Source organism: Aedes aegypti, chromosome 1 (genome assembly GCF_002204515.2).
Source record: "Aedes aegypti strain LVP_AGWG chromosome 1, AaegL5.0 Primary Assembly, whole genome shotgun sequence".
Lineage (NCBI taxonomy): Eukaryota > Metazoa > Arthropoda > Insecta > Diptera > Culicidae > Aedes > Aedes aegypti.
Genome location: NC_035107.1, coordinates 305999603 through 306017997, shown reverse-complemented (window position 1 = coordinate 306017997; position 18395 = coordinate 305999603). Strand labels below are relative to the sequence as shown.

Below are 18395 nucleotides of genomic sequence, written 5' to 3'. Positions count from 1 at the left end.
AGATTATAAATACTATATTATATTACATTATATTATGTTTCATTAAATTACATAACATTATATTATATTACATTTTATGCTATATATTATATTACATATTAAACTATATACCATTGACAATATACTGGGAAGGGAGGGAGCACCAGGGCATCATTGAAGTTACAACTGGACAATGAAGTGGAGTGCCAATCGGAGTCAGGAGGAAAAATGTTAATCGCTAGCGATTAATACTTTTCTCTCCAACAGTTGTAATCGATTTGACGCGCCCTTCTTCTAACAAACCATCCCGTGGAAAGCTCGACAAGTACTGCAAATTCCAATACACAATCTGCTTGATCATACTGTTGGAAGGAGATTCTCTACTTCCCGCGGGTTTCGCGTAAGTGTCTCTGCTTACGGGTCCGCCACCCCCCTTTTGGCCCTTCATACAGCAGTATGTTGAAATCAGGTTGGTAGTGAAATTTGACCTTACTGTTGAGTGGAACCGCAAGCAGAGCAAGACTCAAGCAAGGATGGTGGCTACCTACATACATACATACATATAGGGCTATCAGCACGGCGGACGAATTAAAGTGCTACTTGGTTACTTGGATAACTCTTCTTCTTCTTCTTCTTCTTCTTCTTCTTCTTCTTCTTCTTCTTCTTCTTCTTCTTCTTCTTCTTCTTCTTCTTCTTCTTTATTCTGATCGGTGGTGCTTTTCTTTTGTTCGAACCCACCTTCTAATGGACCAGCATCTAAGGCTATATGTCCAACCTATTTCTATTTATACTCCGTGGAGTTTACAATGCTCAAATCTGCTTTATCGATCCTGCAAGTTTGTGTGTCCGTAGACTTTTCTATTCTTTTTACGTCCGTGGACCAGGTCCGTCACACTCGGGCTCAGATTGGGTACCACTTCTAGTACTGCATTTGGTCCCTCGGTAGTGCCAAAGGTACCCAAGTTTGACAGATCGCAGTACACTTTTCACGGCATTCTAGATTACCTTATGAGCCATAAAATTTTGGCCAACTGCAAGGGACATGGAGGTCTTTAATGTGTCTTTGCGTGGACGGCTTCCATTACTGCTAAAGGGTGAATCGAACCCATGACCATCTGATTATCAATTAGACGTGTAGACAACTACTCTACATCCCCCCTCTGGATAATTCTTTGAAAATAAATAAATGCGAAAGCGTGTATTGAATCTATACAAGAACCCATCTTCGAAGAAAGAACCTACAACTTTTCAAACAATACGAAAATTATCAGCGCGGCAAAAGGTACGCATAGGGAAAGATATGCTATTACCCACTTATTACCACAAAGAGAGCAAACTTACCAGCCTACTCATTTCACTATATGTAATCAATTCATAATCATGATTATGTATGCAATAACGACGACGCATATTCACTTTATAGTGCCCATAAAAGACGATCGTGACGGGTTTAGCAAAAGTCAGTCGAGAGCTGTCCTAAAACTAGTCCGAAAACATGTCGTCTCGACTGACTTCGATCGGTCGGATCTTTAATCCTTTATCTTGCAAATTTTCGTTCGCAAAATGTCTCTCGCGCAGACCCGGTTACGCAACCTTGCGCAGTTCCACGTTTTTTAATATTTATTTTCACCTAGTCAAACAGGTCGTGTCGCGTCGTGGTAATCAGATTAATACAGGGTTTCTCAACCGGTGGTCCGCGGACCCCTAGGGGGCCGTGAAGTGATCTTAGGGGGTCCGCGAAGCTATTGGTAGCAAGTGTCGTTTGTCCTAATTGATTAATCAATTTTCGCGTAAAAATTCAAAAGGATCGTTGATTCAGAGAAAATTCGATGTAAATATTGTTCACCACATTTTCAATTCCTATTCCTCAGTATTATAATCAATCAATATGGTTTTTTGCTCGTTGATTGACGAATTACTGTTAGTACACGTTAATAATTGATTTTATTTTGAAAACTGCCTTAGGCAACCACAACTGGCTTTTGGTCCACATTTTTATGTGGAAAAAATGAGTTTAAATGCTAGGCCTATTTTTGATTGTCAACGAATAAGCAAGAGTGAGTCATTGGCCTCTCACCATGCTAAGACCAATGATAGTTTGCGAAATTGTACGATTGTATACCCTCTTGATGGAGAGAGGTCCGATTGTTTTGAGCAGGGGACCAATGAATGATTTGGGAAAAAGCCGTTTTGAAAATGGGGCTTATAAAGGTAAGTTTTATGATTATGTTGACAATGTTTGCATAGTTTGTGGATGTTGGGAGATACTATCGAATAATATCAAAGCACGATTTGTGTACAATTTGATCTTTAACTCCTAAGAATTGTAACACGAGAAATGTGATGAATCTTTAATCCAACTTTCAAGAAAACATTATTACCGAGTTGCAATTTTTTATCTGTGAATTACTTTTTAACTAAAACCGATATTGCTCCTGTGAAAATACTGAGAAATACCATCAATGTGATCCTGTCTGTTAAAGATTGCAAGTCAGCTATAGTTACTCAACGCACATCAATGAAAATTCTATCCAGTGAGAATCTTGAAAATTAAAAACTTGGATAATTTCTGGAGGTATCCATTGGAAATATCTGGTATATTTGCGACTTAATCCTGGGTAGATTTTGCCAGCTTACTGACCAAGGGATTCGGAGATTCCCTGACGATTTTCTATCATTCTCCCTACGGCTTTTAAGGAACATATAAAATGTGCCATTAACTCCTGGGAATATTTTGAACGAGTTATAAGCTGATTCAATTCGACATGTGTTTTTAGAACTACTGAGCTCTTATTTGATCACAATATGCGTTGATTTGAGGCGCCTTTTATTGCCAAGTTTCGTACAATTCGGCTGAGAAAATTCCCTTTGTCAAAATGTATCCTGGAAGAACCAAAGTTCTTAATTTTGTTCTGAACCGTCCATAAATACGACTTACTGTTGTGTTTCAGACAATTAGATGGTGAAAAACCCCAAGTGATTTATCCTACTTACCCTGAATGAATTGTTGAATTTTGTCAAGATCCCTTATGGAACTTCCTTGTCATATTATTGGAAAAATACTAGGTAGATATATCACTCAATTCTTAGTGGACTCCTCCAAAAGATTACAGGTAAAGATCTGTTGTGGAATACATACATGGTTTGTAGGAGTGTCTTCCCAGTACATCGCATTGTGTATATTTTACAACACAGTTGAGAAAACCTCGCTTTTTGTTCACAGCAACTTCTGGTGATGGTCAATCGCGTGACGACCGGAAGGGTAAATCACTGGAGGGATTCGGTATTTTCATAAACATTGATTTAAAGAACATCCATCGTTAGGGGTCCGTGAGACGTTTGTAAAGCTTCAAAGGGGGTCGCGGCTCCGAAAAGGTTGAGAACCACTGGATTAATAAGTAAAATGCATTAACACACAGCTCAGTCGCAGCAGGCCGGCTTCGTTTTACCATGCTCACCACTGACAGACTTACCTACTGCGATGTGTTGGATGCTGTAATGTTTGTGTTTACCTTTTCCAATGTGGCGTTTTTTCTTCGTCGTACTCTCATTGAAAGTATCCTATGCTCGCTACTCATGGAGCCAGTAGACAAACTTCATGGTCAGGCAGGAAATGGTCCGACTATGTTCACGGACCGGCGGAGATGATGGAGTAGCCACATATTTGAAATACAAGGTCACGTGCCTCCATCGAAGCCGGACGGTGGAAAACAAGACGAATGAAGACTTATAGAGAAAGAAATGTAGAGTAATGAGAAGCGATGGGAGGAAAATCGTTATGATTGCGGAGCGCGTCTAGTAGGCCTGGGCTCGGCGGCGGCAAGGCAACCAAAGTCAGTCAGCTCAGTGCTGAAGCCGGCTCGAAGGGAGTCTGTTGCCCGAAGGGACTTCCACTTTTCGCAAATTGGCATTCATCACTGACCAATGGTTACAACAAAACTGGTTGGCCTTACTCGAGCAGGACTTTCTCTCCGGGGCATGTTGACCACCGACCGTTGCACACTGGAGTAATTTGGATTGATCATGGCCAAAAATATATTCTGTCCTCAATGGTCATATTATGCCCGAATATAGTAAAGTAGGGTTAAACTTCGAGTTGGGTAAATATGTCTTTCTAAGATTTCTAACTCAGTTCAAAACAAATACCATAAATGTCCTGGAGGTTCGCATGCTATTCGAGAACGGCATTGTGTTGGGTTTAGACAAAATATTTGTTCTAGTTACTCCTCTGTGGCATTGGTTCGTTCGTTCGCCCGCAATGAATGACCATAAAACACCTCTCGTAAGCCCTAAGGCCCGTAGAGTCAGCTCAGTTCAGCGGGCAAATAGTTGCGATGGACAACAGCGCGACAGACGACGTGAGGTAATTGTACCCCATCAGTAGTCTATTAGTGCGCCTGCGGTGATACATTTGTGTTTTACCAATTTGCTGGGAATACCTTGTTATATCTACACGGGACGGGGCCTAGTAGGCGTGCGCTAGTAAACCGATGCAACATACACCATGCATTTGAGATTTCCTCCGATGCGACGTAAGATGCACTGGATTTCAACGGGGTGAACAATACTCGCAAGAGCTTGAGAGTTGCCGACTTCCTCCTGATCGACGAAAAAACAAACGGCGTTAACGTCTCCCGCACAGTGAGCCATGATTACAATCGAAGAAGGCGCAGAACAGCGGGGCGACGCAGCAGATTAGATAATAAACTCCGCGGAGCGCAGAAGCAAAAAAAAACAGAGCAACCATCGATCGTTCAATGATGCATAACAACGAATTGGTCCGTCTCTTTGGCAACCATTAGGGGACTTGTGCCGGCCACCTGCGATGTCTGACTCTGCCATAGGTGAGCAGTAAAATAGCATGCAAATAGCAGGACGGTCCCCATAAAAGAAATTTCCAGCAGACCGCAATGCAATTTGCTCCACGACTGTTTACGCTAATTGAGGCGTGGGAAATCGGTATGCCGTTACGGATATTTTGAATGTTTTGATCTAATGTACTCCGTTTAACACGCGCCGATGTGGGGCAGTATGGCGATCAAAGTGAGCGTTGATCAGGTGTATCTAGCCAATGTCATAGATACTTGACCAGATCCAATCGCATATATGGTCAAGTGAAGGGTGCTCAAGGCCGTGAAAAATGCTGTTAGATTTGATACGTGGGAGTTTTTCTTTGGACTTCCACGATTGCCTCACTAACCACACTCGACACTTTGAAGTGAAATCCTCCATGTACCTTTATGGATGGTTTATCTAAGATCTAAGAATCGTCCAGGACTGTACTGCCGTGAATCGCAAGTCAGTCCCATCTGCATTTTCGTCAAAATTAAGTTACCCAGACAACCAGAATGTACATATAACGAAAACACCTTTTGCATTGTGCGATGCTTATACGTGCAAAGTTTCAAGTATAAGATGTGCGAAAAGGCCTTATGCGTACAAAAGTGGAGGCGATATACGTGCATATTTTATATGATGCAAAACAGCATGCAATGCGAGTGCGTAGATTTTATTGCGAACTAATATGTACTCTTATGCGACTCAATTTGTGATATAAAAAGTTGATTTGACAGTTGCTACGGATTGATCCGAGTTACTTTGTACGAGCTTACGGGACGAAATGAAATGTACATATGAACTTATAAAACAGCGTTTTATGCGAGGAAACTCATCAATAAAACTATTTCATCCACCATACAGTGCGGGTGTGATGCAGTTTGTATGAATAAACGACTTTTTTCGTAAACTGTTATGCGACTTCTGGTTGTCTGGGTACTGATTTATATCCAATCGAAAATTCTTCAACAGACCGGTTGGTTCCCATATAAACTTTGAAGGGCTTGTGCAATCGTAGTTTTCATCCAAATGAACTCAAATTTTTGGAGGGCACTCAGAATGTGATCTTGAATCGAATTAGCGGTATGGAGCAAACATGATTTTATGAATCACCCTACTACACATGTCTATGGTTGCTATTCCGTGATTGACCGAAGTCAGTGAAGATACACAAAGAATAAACTAGAGGTTCGGCTGGGATTGGCCATGATTTTCTTCAGTGTGCACAATTAAGTGCCTCTATTTATACAGGGTCAAAAATGGCACCGTCACGTCTTTGTGGTCAAGTGGGGTTGGGGGAAGGAATATTAGTGCGTAATCTTCGCTATTTGAAGACCATGTTTACCTCTGCATCTCCAAAAAGGAAGGGATGTTTGTAAGTGGGGAGAAACTTTGAATCACATGATACACTTTGATAAGTGATTAGACTATGATAAACAATCATTTGTGCGATACAGAGCTGCTAGTAAATATAATACTTTTAGTAAAAATGAAAAAAAAACCAAAGGGAAGAAAATTCAGTGACGAATCATTCAAATATTATTGAACAACTTTAAAAATGCAACATTCTTATCGTTATCAGGACGATTTTATTCATTAAAAGAAATGAAAGAAATAAATGAGCTCACAAATTTCTAACCAATCCTTGACTGAACAGCCAAAATCAATTTCAACTCCGTCAACACAAAACGCACAAGCTGATGTACATATTAAATCACTTCGAAGACGCTCGCCAAACGAACTCGATTGCTTGGACCCTCGCAGAACACCCTGCCCAGCAAACCAATCGAAAAGGAAAAAAAACTTCTCCGTTGGCCTGAAAACCTTCTTTTGAGCCTTTCCGGAGCACTGCCCAACAAAATGCGTGAAAATCGGAGAAAAAACTTTTTCGCCGGCTTTAAAACGCTACACGAAAACTGATGAAAAACCTCGATCGTCATTTTATCAACACGAGATTAAATTTGTTATATTTTTTTCACCAGATTTGTCTTATACATATTCCGTGTTAATTCGAATTTCGGACCAGAGTTGTTTAATACCATGACCGACTGTGACACTGTTGAAACGAGTCTTTCCACTGTTACTAGACGAACATGTGCTCATTTCATCATGTCGGAATGACGGAGCTCTCACGAGAGCAACTTTTATGTCTGTTTTGCTTCTAAAATTTCTATATTATTTTGCGAAAGTATACTACAAATGCACCAGGAAAACTGGAAGGATAAACCTTCACACGAGAAGTAGTAATAGTCCCAGCGAATCCACTGAATCACAAGGCAAAGCCTACGAGACTATGCTACGAGGAATGGTCTCAGGAAATCCACGAAATCGCAAACCAAAAACTCGGAAGTACTTTGTTTTTGGAATGGGTGAAAAAATATGACAAGCAGAGAAAAAAAACCGTTTTACCTGGTCAAGGCCTACTTACCGAGTATGCCTCAACTGCCCATACTCGCATAACACTCCCATATTCTATGGGATTTCCTATAAATATGGGACTGTTATCCGAGTATGAGCAGTCATGGTATTCAAGTACCAGCTTGCTAAGGGAGACAATTTCGGCACGGCATAAAAATTAACAAGGCAGGCTTTTTACTGATGTAAATATCAAGTTTCATTGTAAACATGTGACGTCACTCCTATACCTTCCGGATCACTAGGGGCTCATTCACAAATTTCATAACGCTGAAGGGGGTGGGTGGGTGTCTTCATGATGTTACGGCTCACTATGTTGAAAGGCTAGTCCGCTAAGACCACGCAGATCCTAGCAAGACTAGCCCGTCCTTCGGCAGTGGGGTTTTGTGAAAGCTACTGAGCTCATATTTGGCCACAATTTGCGTCGTATTGAAGTGTACCTTATTGCGAGATTCCAGACGATTCGGCCTACAAAAACCCCCCGTGCCAAAGTGAATCATGGAAGTGCCCAAGTAGCTCTGCACCCTACTGACTGATACCTCAATCAGCAGCTGCAACTCTCTTTATTCATTCTAGGTATTTATTTACAATTCAATCACACTTATCCAAATACCATACCTCTCTCAACGAACTTCCACACATTCACCTACGACGACGCATGCTTCTCAACCGACGATTCTTCTACCTGAGGTGTGACACTACCGCTATTCCAACACACTATTGGTACACTGTTCCTTTAGTTGCGGTATATTTTTAATTTGTGTTCCTATAGTTGCGGTATCCGTTGTTTTCTTATGGGATCCTCCACTATAGGAACACTTTACCGCAACTATTGGTACAAGTAAGAAAAGTTTTAGCAATTTTAGTGATATTTCATCACTTTTAAAGCAATTTGAACGCTCTTTTCATCTATTCCGTATATCAACAAGCCAATACGTCGATTGGCAGTGTCGGTACTGTGGCTAATGTAGTAAAATCAGTGAAAACGGGAACACTTACCCTATGCTGTTTTGCTCAAGAAAAGTAAAGAAATTTTTTGACTGAATGGGTCAAGAAATTTTCTACATAGAGCCCCCTTCGAAATGACATCTCTTCTCAACTGCGTACTGCGATCAGAAAAATGTGATTTTCTGGACCATTTCTTATCAGTAGCAAACCAGCCTTAAGCTAAGTATGCTGTTCCGCTCAAGAAAAGTAAAAATTTCTGCACAAGAAATGGTCAAGAAATTTTGTACAGTGAGCTCCATTTGAATTGACATTTCGTTTCAACTGCGTACTGCGATCAAAGAAAAATGCTTTTCTTGAGCATTTCTTGGAAGAAATTTCCCACGCATCGAGATAGGCGATTACTTTTCTGTTGAAGTGCATACTTCGCTTTAACCATGGTAGATGTCACCAACTTCTTGGCGAGATCCTCGAGAAAGTCGTCGGCGATTGAAGCAATTTGAAATTGTTCACTGTTTCAACTCAAACCATTCGTGGAGGCCTCTCGAATCGAATATTAGGATCAATGATTTTCGACTGATATCTATAGTAGTGATCCTCGGTAGATGTCTATCAAAGAGTTTGTGGCGAAAATTTCATAGATTTTTCCCTGGTTAACTCCTAGGAATCTCATTGGAAAGTTTTGTAAAATACTCAGTTTCGCAGTTCCCAGGGGTAGATACCTAAAATCTTTCCGGATTGATACTGAAGTTTTTGGAGGTATCAATAGAAATCTTCAGAATCTTTCGAGGTGCTTGCCAATCTTCTATAAACTGATGGAAATATTTTTGAAAAATCTCTTGCGTATTTTTGGAATTTGGTTTAAATTTTTCGAAGTACTTGCGAAGCACGCTTCTGTAGGACTTTGGCAAGATCCCTTTGGAAGGATCCTTATAGGACTCTTCAAGAAATACTTGATTTGCATCTCGACCGTAGGTATGACGGAAAGGAAGGAGAGTGTTTTCGACCCTACAAGGGTAGCCAAAACGGATTTGTCCTTCTGATCCGGTTAAATTCTTACATCATTTGCGGTGCATATCCTACGGCCTACGCGATTTTTTAGTGTGCCTTCCAAATATAAGGTAGGTCTACCAGTTTTGATCTGCCATATTTCATCATACGTGAAATTTTCAATATTCATTTGTGATGCAAGTTTCAAATGGCAAGTTCATCTCGTTACTCAGACACGAATGCCATGACAAATGGTAAAGTGTCTTAAATAAAACATAATAATAATAATAATAATCTCGTTACTAATGTTAGAAATGATTCAAAACTTGAAAATGTTCGAAATTGAAACTGGTACACTTTGCTTATCTGTTGATGCATTCTGAGGTTCTACTGCAGATTTCTTAAATTATGATTTCATGCACATCCCTTTTCACAGATCCACGGGTTGTTGGTCGATCTTCCAATGAGGTCGCAACTTCAAAAAGTTTGAGAATCATTGCTGTAAAATAAGTACGACGATGAACCTCATAGGCTCATGTACAGGTTTTCTCTAACAAATGTGTTTTCAGTGCTAAAAATCATCACTAAAATAAAATAAAAAATCTGGGGGAACCAATTTCGGGGTGAAATTGATCACTTGTCAATACTAGATAAATGCTAGTTTTGAAAACAATTTCACATACCTAATTTTGGCTCCCTGAATCCGAATATGCTTACTAAATTCTTAACAATACAATATTTATGGAAATATTGAAGATTTAAACTTCAAGAATACCGCAGAAAACGCCTAAAGGTACACAGTTCGAACGAAACGTGTAAATTTCTGAGACATGATATGTCCTGTAAACATCAATTATATGTCATGTAATCCATCAGGATCCTGAGTGATTTCATTACATATAACACATTTTTACATGATTTCAGACTTAAATTTATACTGTGTAGGCAATGTCCAAAGGAATTTTCTAACATCGAACAGAAATTTAATTATTTCAACAAAATTAGTAAGTTCGTACGAATTTTGATGATAAAATATGTTTCGAGGATATATTCTAAGCTTCCTTACAAACTTTCAGGTTGTATTATTTATTTATTTAGTTGGTGTTACATCAATTAATTTGATAAAACCTCGTTAACGATGTTACGCCAATTTACTCGGTCCATGGCTGTGTCTCTCCAACCTCGATTTTGGCCCACGTCCAGATCTTGTTGCACCTGATCAAGCCACCTCGCTCGCTGTGCTCCCCGCCTTCTTGTGCCAACCGGATTCAACGCGAACACCATCTTTGCAGGATTGTTGTCCGGTAGTCTTGCAACATGCCCTGCCCAGCGCACCCTTCCGGCTTTCACAACCTTCTGGATACTTGGTTCGCCGTAGAGCCTAGCGAGCTCGTGGTTCATTCTCCGCCGCCACACACCGTTCTCCTGCACTCCACCAAAGATCGTCCTAAGCACCCTTCATTCGAACACTCCAAGTGCTTGCAGGTCCTCTTCCAGCATGGTCCATGCTTCATGTCCATAGAGGACCACCGGTCTTATAAGAGTTTTGTACATGGTAGATTTGGTGCGGGGGTGAATCTTTCTCGACCGCAGCTTCTTCTGGAGCCCATAGTAGGCGCGACTTCCACTGATGATGCGTCTCCGTATTTCACGACTAACGTTGTTATCAGCCGTTAACTAAGATCCGAGGTAGACGAACTCATCAACCACCTCAAAAGTATCTCCGTCTATCGTAACACTGCTTCCCAGGCGGGCTCTGTCGCGCTCGGTTCCGCCTATCAGCATGTACTTTGTTTTTGACGCATTCACCACCAGGCCGACTTTTGTCGCTTCATGTTTCAGGCGGGTGTACAGGTCTGCCATCGTTCCAAATGTTCTGCCGACAATATCCATATCATCCGCGAAGCAAACAAATTGGCTGGATCTTGTGAAAATCGTACCTCGGTTATTGAACCCGGCTCTCCGCATGACACCTTATAGCGCGATGTTGAACAGCAGGCACGAAAGTCCATCACCCTGTCGAAGTCCCCGGCGGGATTCGAACGAACTGGAATGTTCGCCCGAAATCTTCACGCTATTCTGCACACCGTCCATCGTTGCTCTTATTAGTCTTGTGAGCTTCCCGGGAAAGCTGTACTCGTCCAAACTTTCAGGTTGACTCCACGTTAAAAACCTTGCGTAGATCAGCAGTGGTTCCCAATCTTTTTGGAACTGTGACCCCCTTCGAAGTTGAACAAAAATCTTGCGAACCCCTAAAAATGAGTATTCTGAATATGTAAGTTTATGTAAGCCTTTCAAATATATTTTAAATCCACAGATATTATTAGTAGGCCACCCAAAAACCACATCTGGAATCTATCACATATAATTCAAAAATTCTGGAAAGATTTTTACTACTCATCATCTTTCCAATAGTTCAAGAAGATGTTTGTGGTAAGTATCTTTCCGAAATCTTTTATTCTACTTATTCGCAAATTCCTAAGTTCCGAAAATTCCTAGAAGATGATTCAGAGAAGTCCCTTCTTAGAGATAATCATAAAAGAATTTATGAACGAATATTTGAAGGTGTTCCTGGAAACAGCTCTGGAGTCATCTCTAGAATATTTCTGGAAGAAATTCTAAAGAAGTTAGAGGAACGAATTTCCAAAAAAAAAATCAGTGATTCTTTTTTGAAATGCATTTTTACACTTGGGTTATGAGGGAAGATCCAACATAAACACGTATCAGTAATAACGTTTTGTTTTCCACAGAAATTATAGCAATACTGACGGTTGCAAACTTCCGGAAAGAGCCCCATGTGTTAGCAAATAGGGAAAATTCCTTGTGTTCGGATTTACCTTAGAAATACACCACTTTCTTTGAGCAGCCTATTGTAGCAGCTAAAACTGTAATTAAATATTTTGTTCGTATTAGTGTTTCACAATAAGTTTAATGAGTTTCACTTACAATAGATAGTTTGACTCTAGGACCTCGTGCTACGAAGTGGTCAGCAGGGCTTGCTAGATACCTGTTCAGTCTGCATATAATTCGTATTTAGGATTTTACAAATGTTGTTTAGATGTATAATTTATGTTTACTTACGTAGATTAAGTTTTAACTTTAGTTTTAATCTTCTAGGTGAATTCACTGGATTTTAACCAAAACCTAGTCCCTATGATAAGTAGATAGATAGCATGTTATTTCCAATTTAGATATATAATTCAATAGCCAGTTTACCACAATTTCACTTTAAGACTTAAGAAAACTTTAAAATTCAATTTTAGATAATAATTTTCAATTACTTAGCGTGCTTTGGGAATTTCCGAATACTTTAGCGATCGTATGCATGAAATACTCTATCCTTGTTTTTGTTTTTATCTCTCCTATTCCTTATCCACTGTCACCTTAATCAACGATCTGTAATACAGACTAGACCGTTAAATGATTGCCCTGTGGTTTTCTGTACACCTTGCTCAAGTAACTATTTGTACTTGTTTATTATGAATCGTGGTTTACGGCTAACCAGCCGAGTGGAAGTTTAACAACTACTGAAAATCTAAACATTACATATAATTTACTAGAAAGATTCGCGAATCAGGCGAAACTGACAAAATGTACACAATTTAAGAAAATATAGCGTTGAAATTGTAGCTCGATTGTCTATTCACTGCACTTGAACTTTTCCCCTATCGATAATTTAACTATTCAAAAAACACAAATTTGTAGAAGACGAAACTTCAACTCATGCCAAACCACACACTTTATTGATTACGCCTGTGTTTTTGTTTATCAAAGTGATGGGCGCATCTGAAATCGAAATCAAAACACGGCGAGAGTAAACGGCGACACTGCAAACAAAAAATAAACAAGGCGTACATGGCGGGCTTAATTGAAACCAGAATGAAAACACGGCGCAAAAGTAATAGGCGACACTGAAAGTAATATCGATTACAGGCTCATAACATTGGGCGATACTGGCATTCTTGAGTGCGTTCAAGGCGAAACCTCATGATATTTTTTTTAGTACGAAATAGCTAGGGAAATTGTAGGAGATGTGTGTGGTATTGATGAGGATTTTAAAACTAGGTTTATAAAATGTGTATTAAAGTGAAAAGGTTAAAGTTTGAGTATATTTTCTTCAATTGGGATTAAAAATCGCACATGAGAATTTCATTGGTTATTTTCTCATTGTTATTGAATTGTCAGATAGGCCCTTATCGCGAATCCCTCTCGATTTGCAATTGGATTAGATGGACAAATTGATGTGAAGATTTTGCGAACAAGTTACACGTCTTCTCAGTGAGAATCGAACTCACGACTCCCCAATCTCTAGTTGGGGCGCGTTACCACTACGCCATGAGAGGACTCATGAACGCAGAAGTTAACCTGAATTCGATTTCAGCTCAATAATCACGTGATCCTTTTTCGCAAATTGCACGCTTTCTATATATACCCTATGCCTAGCCCGGGAGCGCATTGTTTTTTAGGTATAGGAATAGCACACTACACTAGCCAGCAACTGCGCTGTCTGAGGTTTCTATTGTGTGGGCTTGTCCATCTAATCCAATTGCAAATTATATGTTATGTTTAGCTTTTCGGTAGTTGTTAACTATTTATGTTTTGTTGCGGTTTTATAGCTAACTTAAAATCGAAAAATGATCTCCAACAATCGTAATCAAACCAAAATTTTCATCAGGGTAAGATGATATATAAAACCCTAAATAAATTGGATTCCTAATACAATCCATGGAATAATTCTTGGAGATCTCTTTTAGATTTTTCAGGAGAATCCTTAGAGCAATACTTGAAGGATTTCTGAGTGGAATTCCTTGTCGGATTGGGTGGAATTGCTGGGGGAAATAAGTGGAGTTTGTTCTAGGAATTGATAGAAGATGTTCATTGAAGATTCTTTGTAAGAATCCCTGGAATTCTCGAACGAAATCATTTTTTTTTTGTTTCAAATCAAATCTTTGACGTTCAACCTTGACAGGTGCCGAGAGAACACTCTTCAGGACAATCTTTGCGAGAAGCACATGGAAGAATACAAATATGAAATTTTCGTTGAAGAGTTCTCGAAGAATGTGTGTGATATTTTTGAATAATCCATCAGTAGCTTACTATAGCTTACCTCAACCTGGCTATGCCCTTGAGAAAGTTGAGAAAAAAAAAACTACATAAAACAAGCTTACCAATTATTAATGAGGGAATATCGGTCACCAACCTCCACCGACATCAACTTCACTTTCCATAGTCAGTTATTTGATATTATTTGGTCACAAGAAGCTAGCAGACCCAGAATAATTTGCCACCGAGATGCTTTCCTAGAATAAAAATATGTTCCATTGATAATTGAAAAGCAATGAATCTGTATGACTAGATAAAGAATCATCGTACAATTCCATCAAAATCAGTATCTGTCCTATCTGTCATCTAGTAAACCACAATGCCAGACTCTGCCGCCCCTATTCTCTTCGTCGAACCGTTTTGCCCGAGTGCCTTTACGGGGTGAGGACACGCAATGCTTTCTCGTCTCGGGAAACATTATCCAATCGTAGTAGGCTAGGAAAATAAATACGCTCGCCTAAAGACAACCCCGCAGCTTCGGAGCGCGCCTGTTGGTATGAGGTAAGCTTAAAAGCACAGACAAACGTAGACGTAATTTTAACAAAATTTCCATCGACCACGTTTTGAACGATAATTTTAAATTTCCTAGGTAAGTGTAGAACTAGCCCTCGTGCGTTAAAATACACTCAAATAAAGATTTAAAAAAAAAAAAAAAAATTTCCTAGGTTTCGTGTCTTACAGCCATCGTTTTCATTCGTGTTTGACGTTTCTCACTAGCGCCATCTGTAGATCTTGTGGCACATAATCGCATTTCGCGCAACATGGACACTAGAATCTAGTGATGATGATTTGTGAAGTGGGTGATGGATTTTAAAGAAAATTGTTCTAAGTGTTACGTCTGTTTGTCTGTGGTAAAAGCATCACAAGCTCGGAAATCAATGAAACGAACACTTTTTATTTCAACATTGGGGTGTGATTATTTTTGAGTAATCGTTCGGACTGATTGGGGAGGTGGGTCGGCATATGGGGCGAGGGGCGCTCGAAGCGTTCAATTAGATCAAAGCTCTTGATTGAAGACCCATGGGTGATGAGCAATAAGCCGCAAGCGCGACGCGCCATGGCAAGCTAAGATGCGTTTTTTACTCGCTTCATTTTCCATCCAAGCAACCGCTTGGCTCTGCACTAGTAACCAGTAGTGATCCCCTCATACCCCCAAAAGAGTTTTGTCAGTAAACAACAATTAAGTCATCTGCGTTGATGCGGACTTGTTTCGTCATTGCGCTACGCTCAATTATTGCCAATTTCGAGGTCGACACTTAAACGCGGTTCAATAAAAATACTTAAAAGCAATCCTGTTCTGCGCTATATATAGGATATCCGGGGCAAGGTCACTCTTCAGCTTCTGTCTGCATCACGTTCCAACATCCGAAAACAACTTAACTTTCAATGGGTGACGCTCTTTAAATTCCGATCAATCTCTTATACGTTCATCTTTTTTCATGCTTTCGTAACCGTAGATTTAAAAGGCCACAATGTACGGTGGTAAACTGGCGTACCTTGTGGCGCTGTCCAGCCTCTGGTTGGTACACGCCGTAGATTACGCGCCCAAAATGGAGACTGTTAAGCAGTGGAGCTTCCTGTCGTACAATTTTCCCTGGGACTACCCCGCAAACGATAAGGAGTTCTACAACCCGGAAAACATCGTTGCGACCGGTATCGAAGTAGGCTACGATCGCATCTTCGTAGCAACGCCGCGGTTGTTCAGTGGAGTGCCGGCAACGCTGTCTGCGATCCCTCGTGGTACCCATGGTGATTCGCCAGCGCTCCAGGCCTACCCTGATTGGACGCATCACACCGCCGGCACCAAGGAGTACAACTGCTCCGACATCGGACTGGTGTCGGTCTATCGTATCCGAATCGACTCGTGCAACCGACTGTGGGCTTTGGACGCCGGTGTTTCGCGATCGCTAGAAGACTTCGAAGTGACCTGCCCTCCGAAGATTTTGGTCTACGATCTACACACCGATCAGGTTGTGCGGAGAATCGATTTTCCCCCGGAGGTCGTCCGACGTGAATCGCTGTACACCAACATCATCGTGGACGAAACCGGATCCAGGCCGGAGAACAACTGTGACGATGTGTTCGTCTACATTACGGACACCGTGGCGCCAGGTTTGTTAAACTCTCTTGATGGGTAACGATGTTATCTACCGTTAAACTTCTCATTCCAGGAATCGTAGTCTACGACAGCGGAAAGGATCTGACGTGGCGTGTGAGCCATCCGGCCATGTACCCGGACCCAGACTTTGCCGAATCCACCATCTTGGAGCACCGCTTCACCCTCATGGACGGAGTCGTTGGCATTGCCTTCGACCAGGAAGCCGGCATCATCTACTTCCAACCATTGGCTACTGACAGGTTCGCCACGACAATCTACGAACTCACGATAACTCTTAACTATCTCTCTACTTCCGTTTCTAGATTATTCTCCGTGACGACGGCGGCACTTCGAGCTGGACCTCTTCCGTTCGGAAAGGATCTTCCCGTCAAACTGGTCGGCCGTAAATCATCCCAGGGAATCGGTCTGGCTGTATCGCCACGTGGAGGCACCATCTTCTATTCGCCCTTCACGGAAACTGCCGTTGCATCGTGGAACCCCCGTACCAATGAGCATCAGTGAGTATCGAACCCCTAGACGACCCTTAACGCCAAGTAACCCCCTTCCATCCATCTAGGATCGTTGCACAAGACCAGGAACGTCTGCAGTTCGCAGCTGACGTCCGCACCCCGGCCCGCGACGGAACCGCCGTCTATGTCCTGACCTCCAAGTTCCACCGATTCTTCCTCAAGAACGTCGACGCCAACGAGTTCAACACCCGTATTCTGCGCATCGACGGAGTCGTCGCTCCCACCCTACCAACGATAGCCCCGTCCGGATTCGGACCAACTGTCGAGACCAACTCTCCGTTCTATAGCTTACCGGCCGTAACCCCGTCCGTCGCAAATTCCTTCAAACCACTTCCCCCGTCCGTACCCTTTACCAAGTTCCCCGCGCACAAGTCCCCCAACCCCAAGACCTACGCCTTCATCCAGAACTACTACGTGAACAACAAGCAACCCTACGTCTACGAACCGGTTCCGGTCATCGACAAAACCAAAACCAACCCCTTCTTCATCCTGAACAGTGGCGAGAAGCCCTTCCCCGCGACGCAACAGCGACCCCAGTACGGTCTCAACGGAGAAATCTTCTTCCCCAAGATCAATCACCACTTCAACGACTTCAACGGCCTTCGGTACGCCAAAAGCTTACGGGCCAATCTGACGGCGACGCCGTAAGCGTACCAGACTACTGGACGACACCCTTTCGGCGTCTCTTCCGTCCCTCGGCATGAAGAGACGCTCCCGAAATTGGGTCCCTCGTTCGAATCTAGAAGCTCTGACTGCGCGCACAAATTCGACCGCAGAGCCCCAATTCTAGCTGCAAGTGTAAATAGTATCACAAATCTCATCGAATTCGAACTCCTTGCTCTACCTTTCAACCCCATCCATCCCATTCCCGCCCGAATTGAGTACCACCGGAGAAACATTCAGTGTGATGTTCACTTAAGCGTAAGTATTGTCGTCGGTTCCAGCAAAATACTCAGTAATTTTAGGGAACTCCTCCATCTCTATTGGATTCGTCACCTTTGAACTTCTTTTGTAAAGCCATAGCTCAATGCATTTCCCACAGTTCTCGTTCTGTTTTCGTTTGTTGCTCGCGAGGGTTGCCTTTCGATGGAGCTTCCTCCAATTGAGACTTTGACAAAAGTGCAAGATTACATCATAAAGTTATGAAATTTTTCATTTTTGAAAATGTTGCGCTCAATTGTTCCAGAATGTTTCATGGAAAGTGACGCTTCCAATTATGTAGTAAATTATATTGAAAAGACAACTTAAGTTCAGTGTAAATAATTAATAAAAATAAATTAAACATCGTAATATGTGTTCGGCTTAGTGAATTTGATGACATCCATGTCATGTCTACCTATCTCAAGTGAAAGTACTTATGACTCTGGTACCTTTTATTTGATCGTACCTACGGGATTTCTGAACTATAAATACGGGCTGCCGTTAGCGCAGAAGAGGAGGCTTCCCGGACTGTGGACTGATTAACATATTATTTTATTCTTTATTTGCAGGATATAAAA

General features: G+C 41.4%; 1 protein-coding gene across 1 annotated transcript in view; it reads left to right on the top strand.

Moving 5' to 3' along the window:
* LOC5575228 (major royal jelly protein 1) overlaps window positions 1-18183 on the top strand; it is a 66781-nt gene extending 48598 nt beyond the window's left edge. The window contains exons 2-5 of the mRNA XM_021838438.1: window positions 15726-16380; window positions 16440-16626; window positions 16690-16884; window positions 16944-18183. Coding sequence (XP_021694130.1) covers window positions 15741-16380; window positions 16440-16626; window positions 16690-16884; window positions 16944-17544 — 1623 coding nt within the window. The 5' untranslated portion in view covers window positions 15726-15740 and the 3' untranslated portion in view covers window positions 17545-18183. The remainder of the gene's footprint in view (window positions 1-15725; window positions 16381-16439; window positions 16627-16689; window positions 16885-16943) is intronic.
* The last annotated feature ends 212 nt before the right edge of the window (window positions 18184-18395 follow it).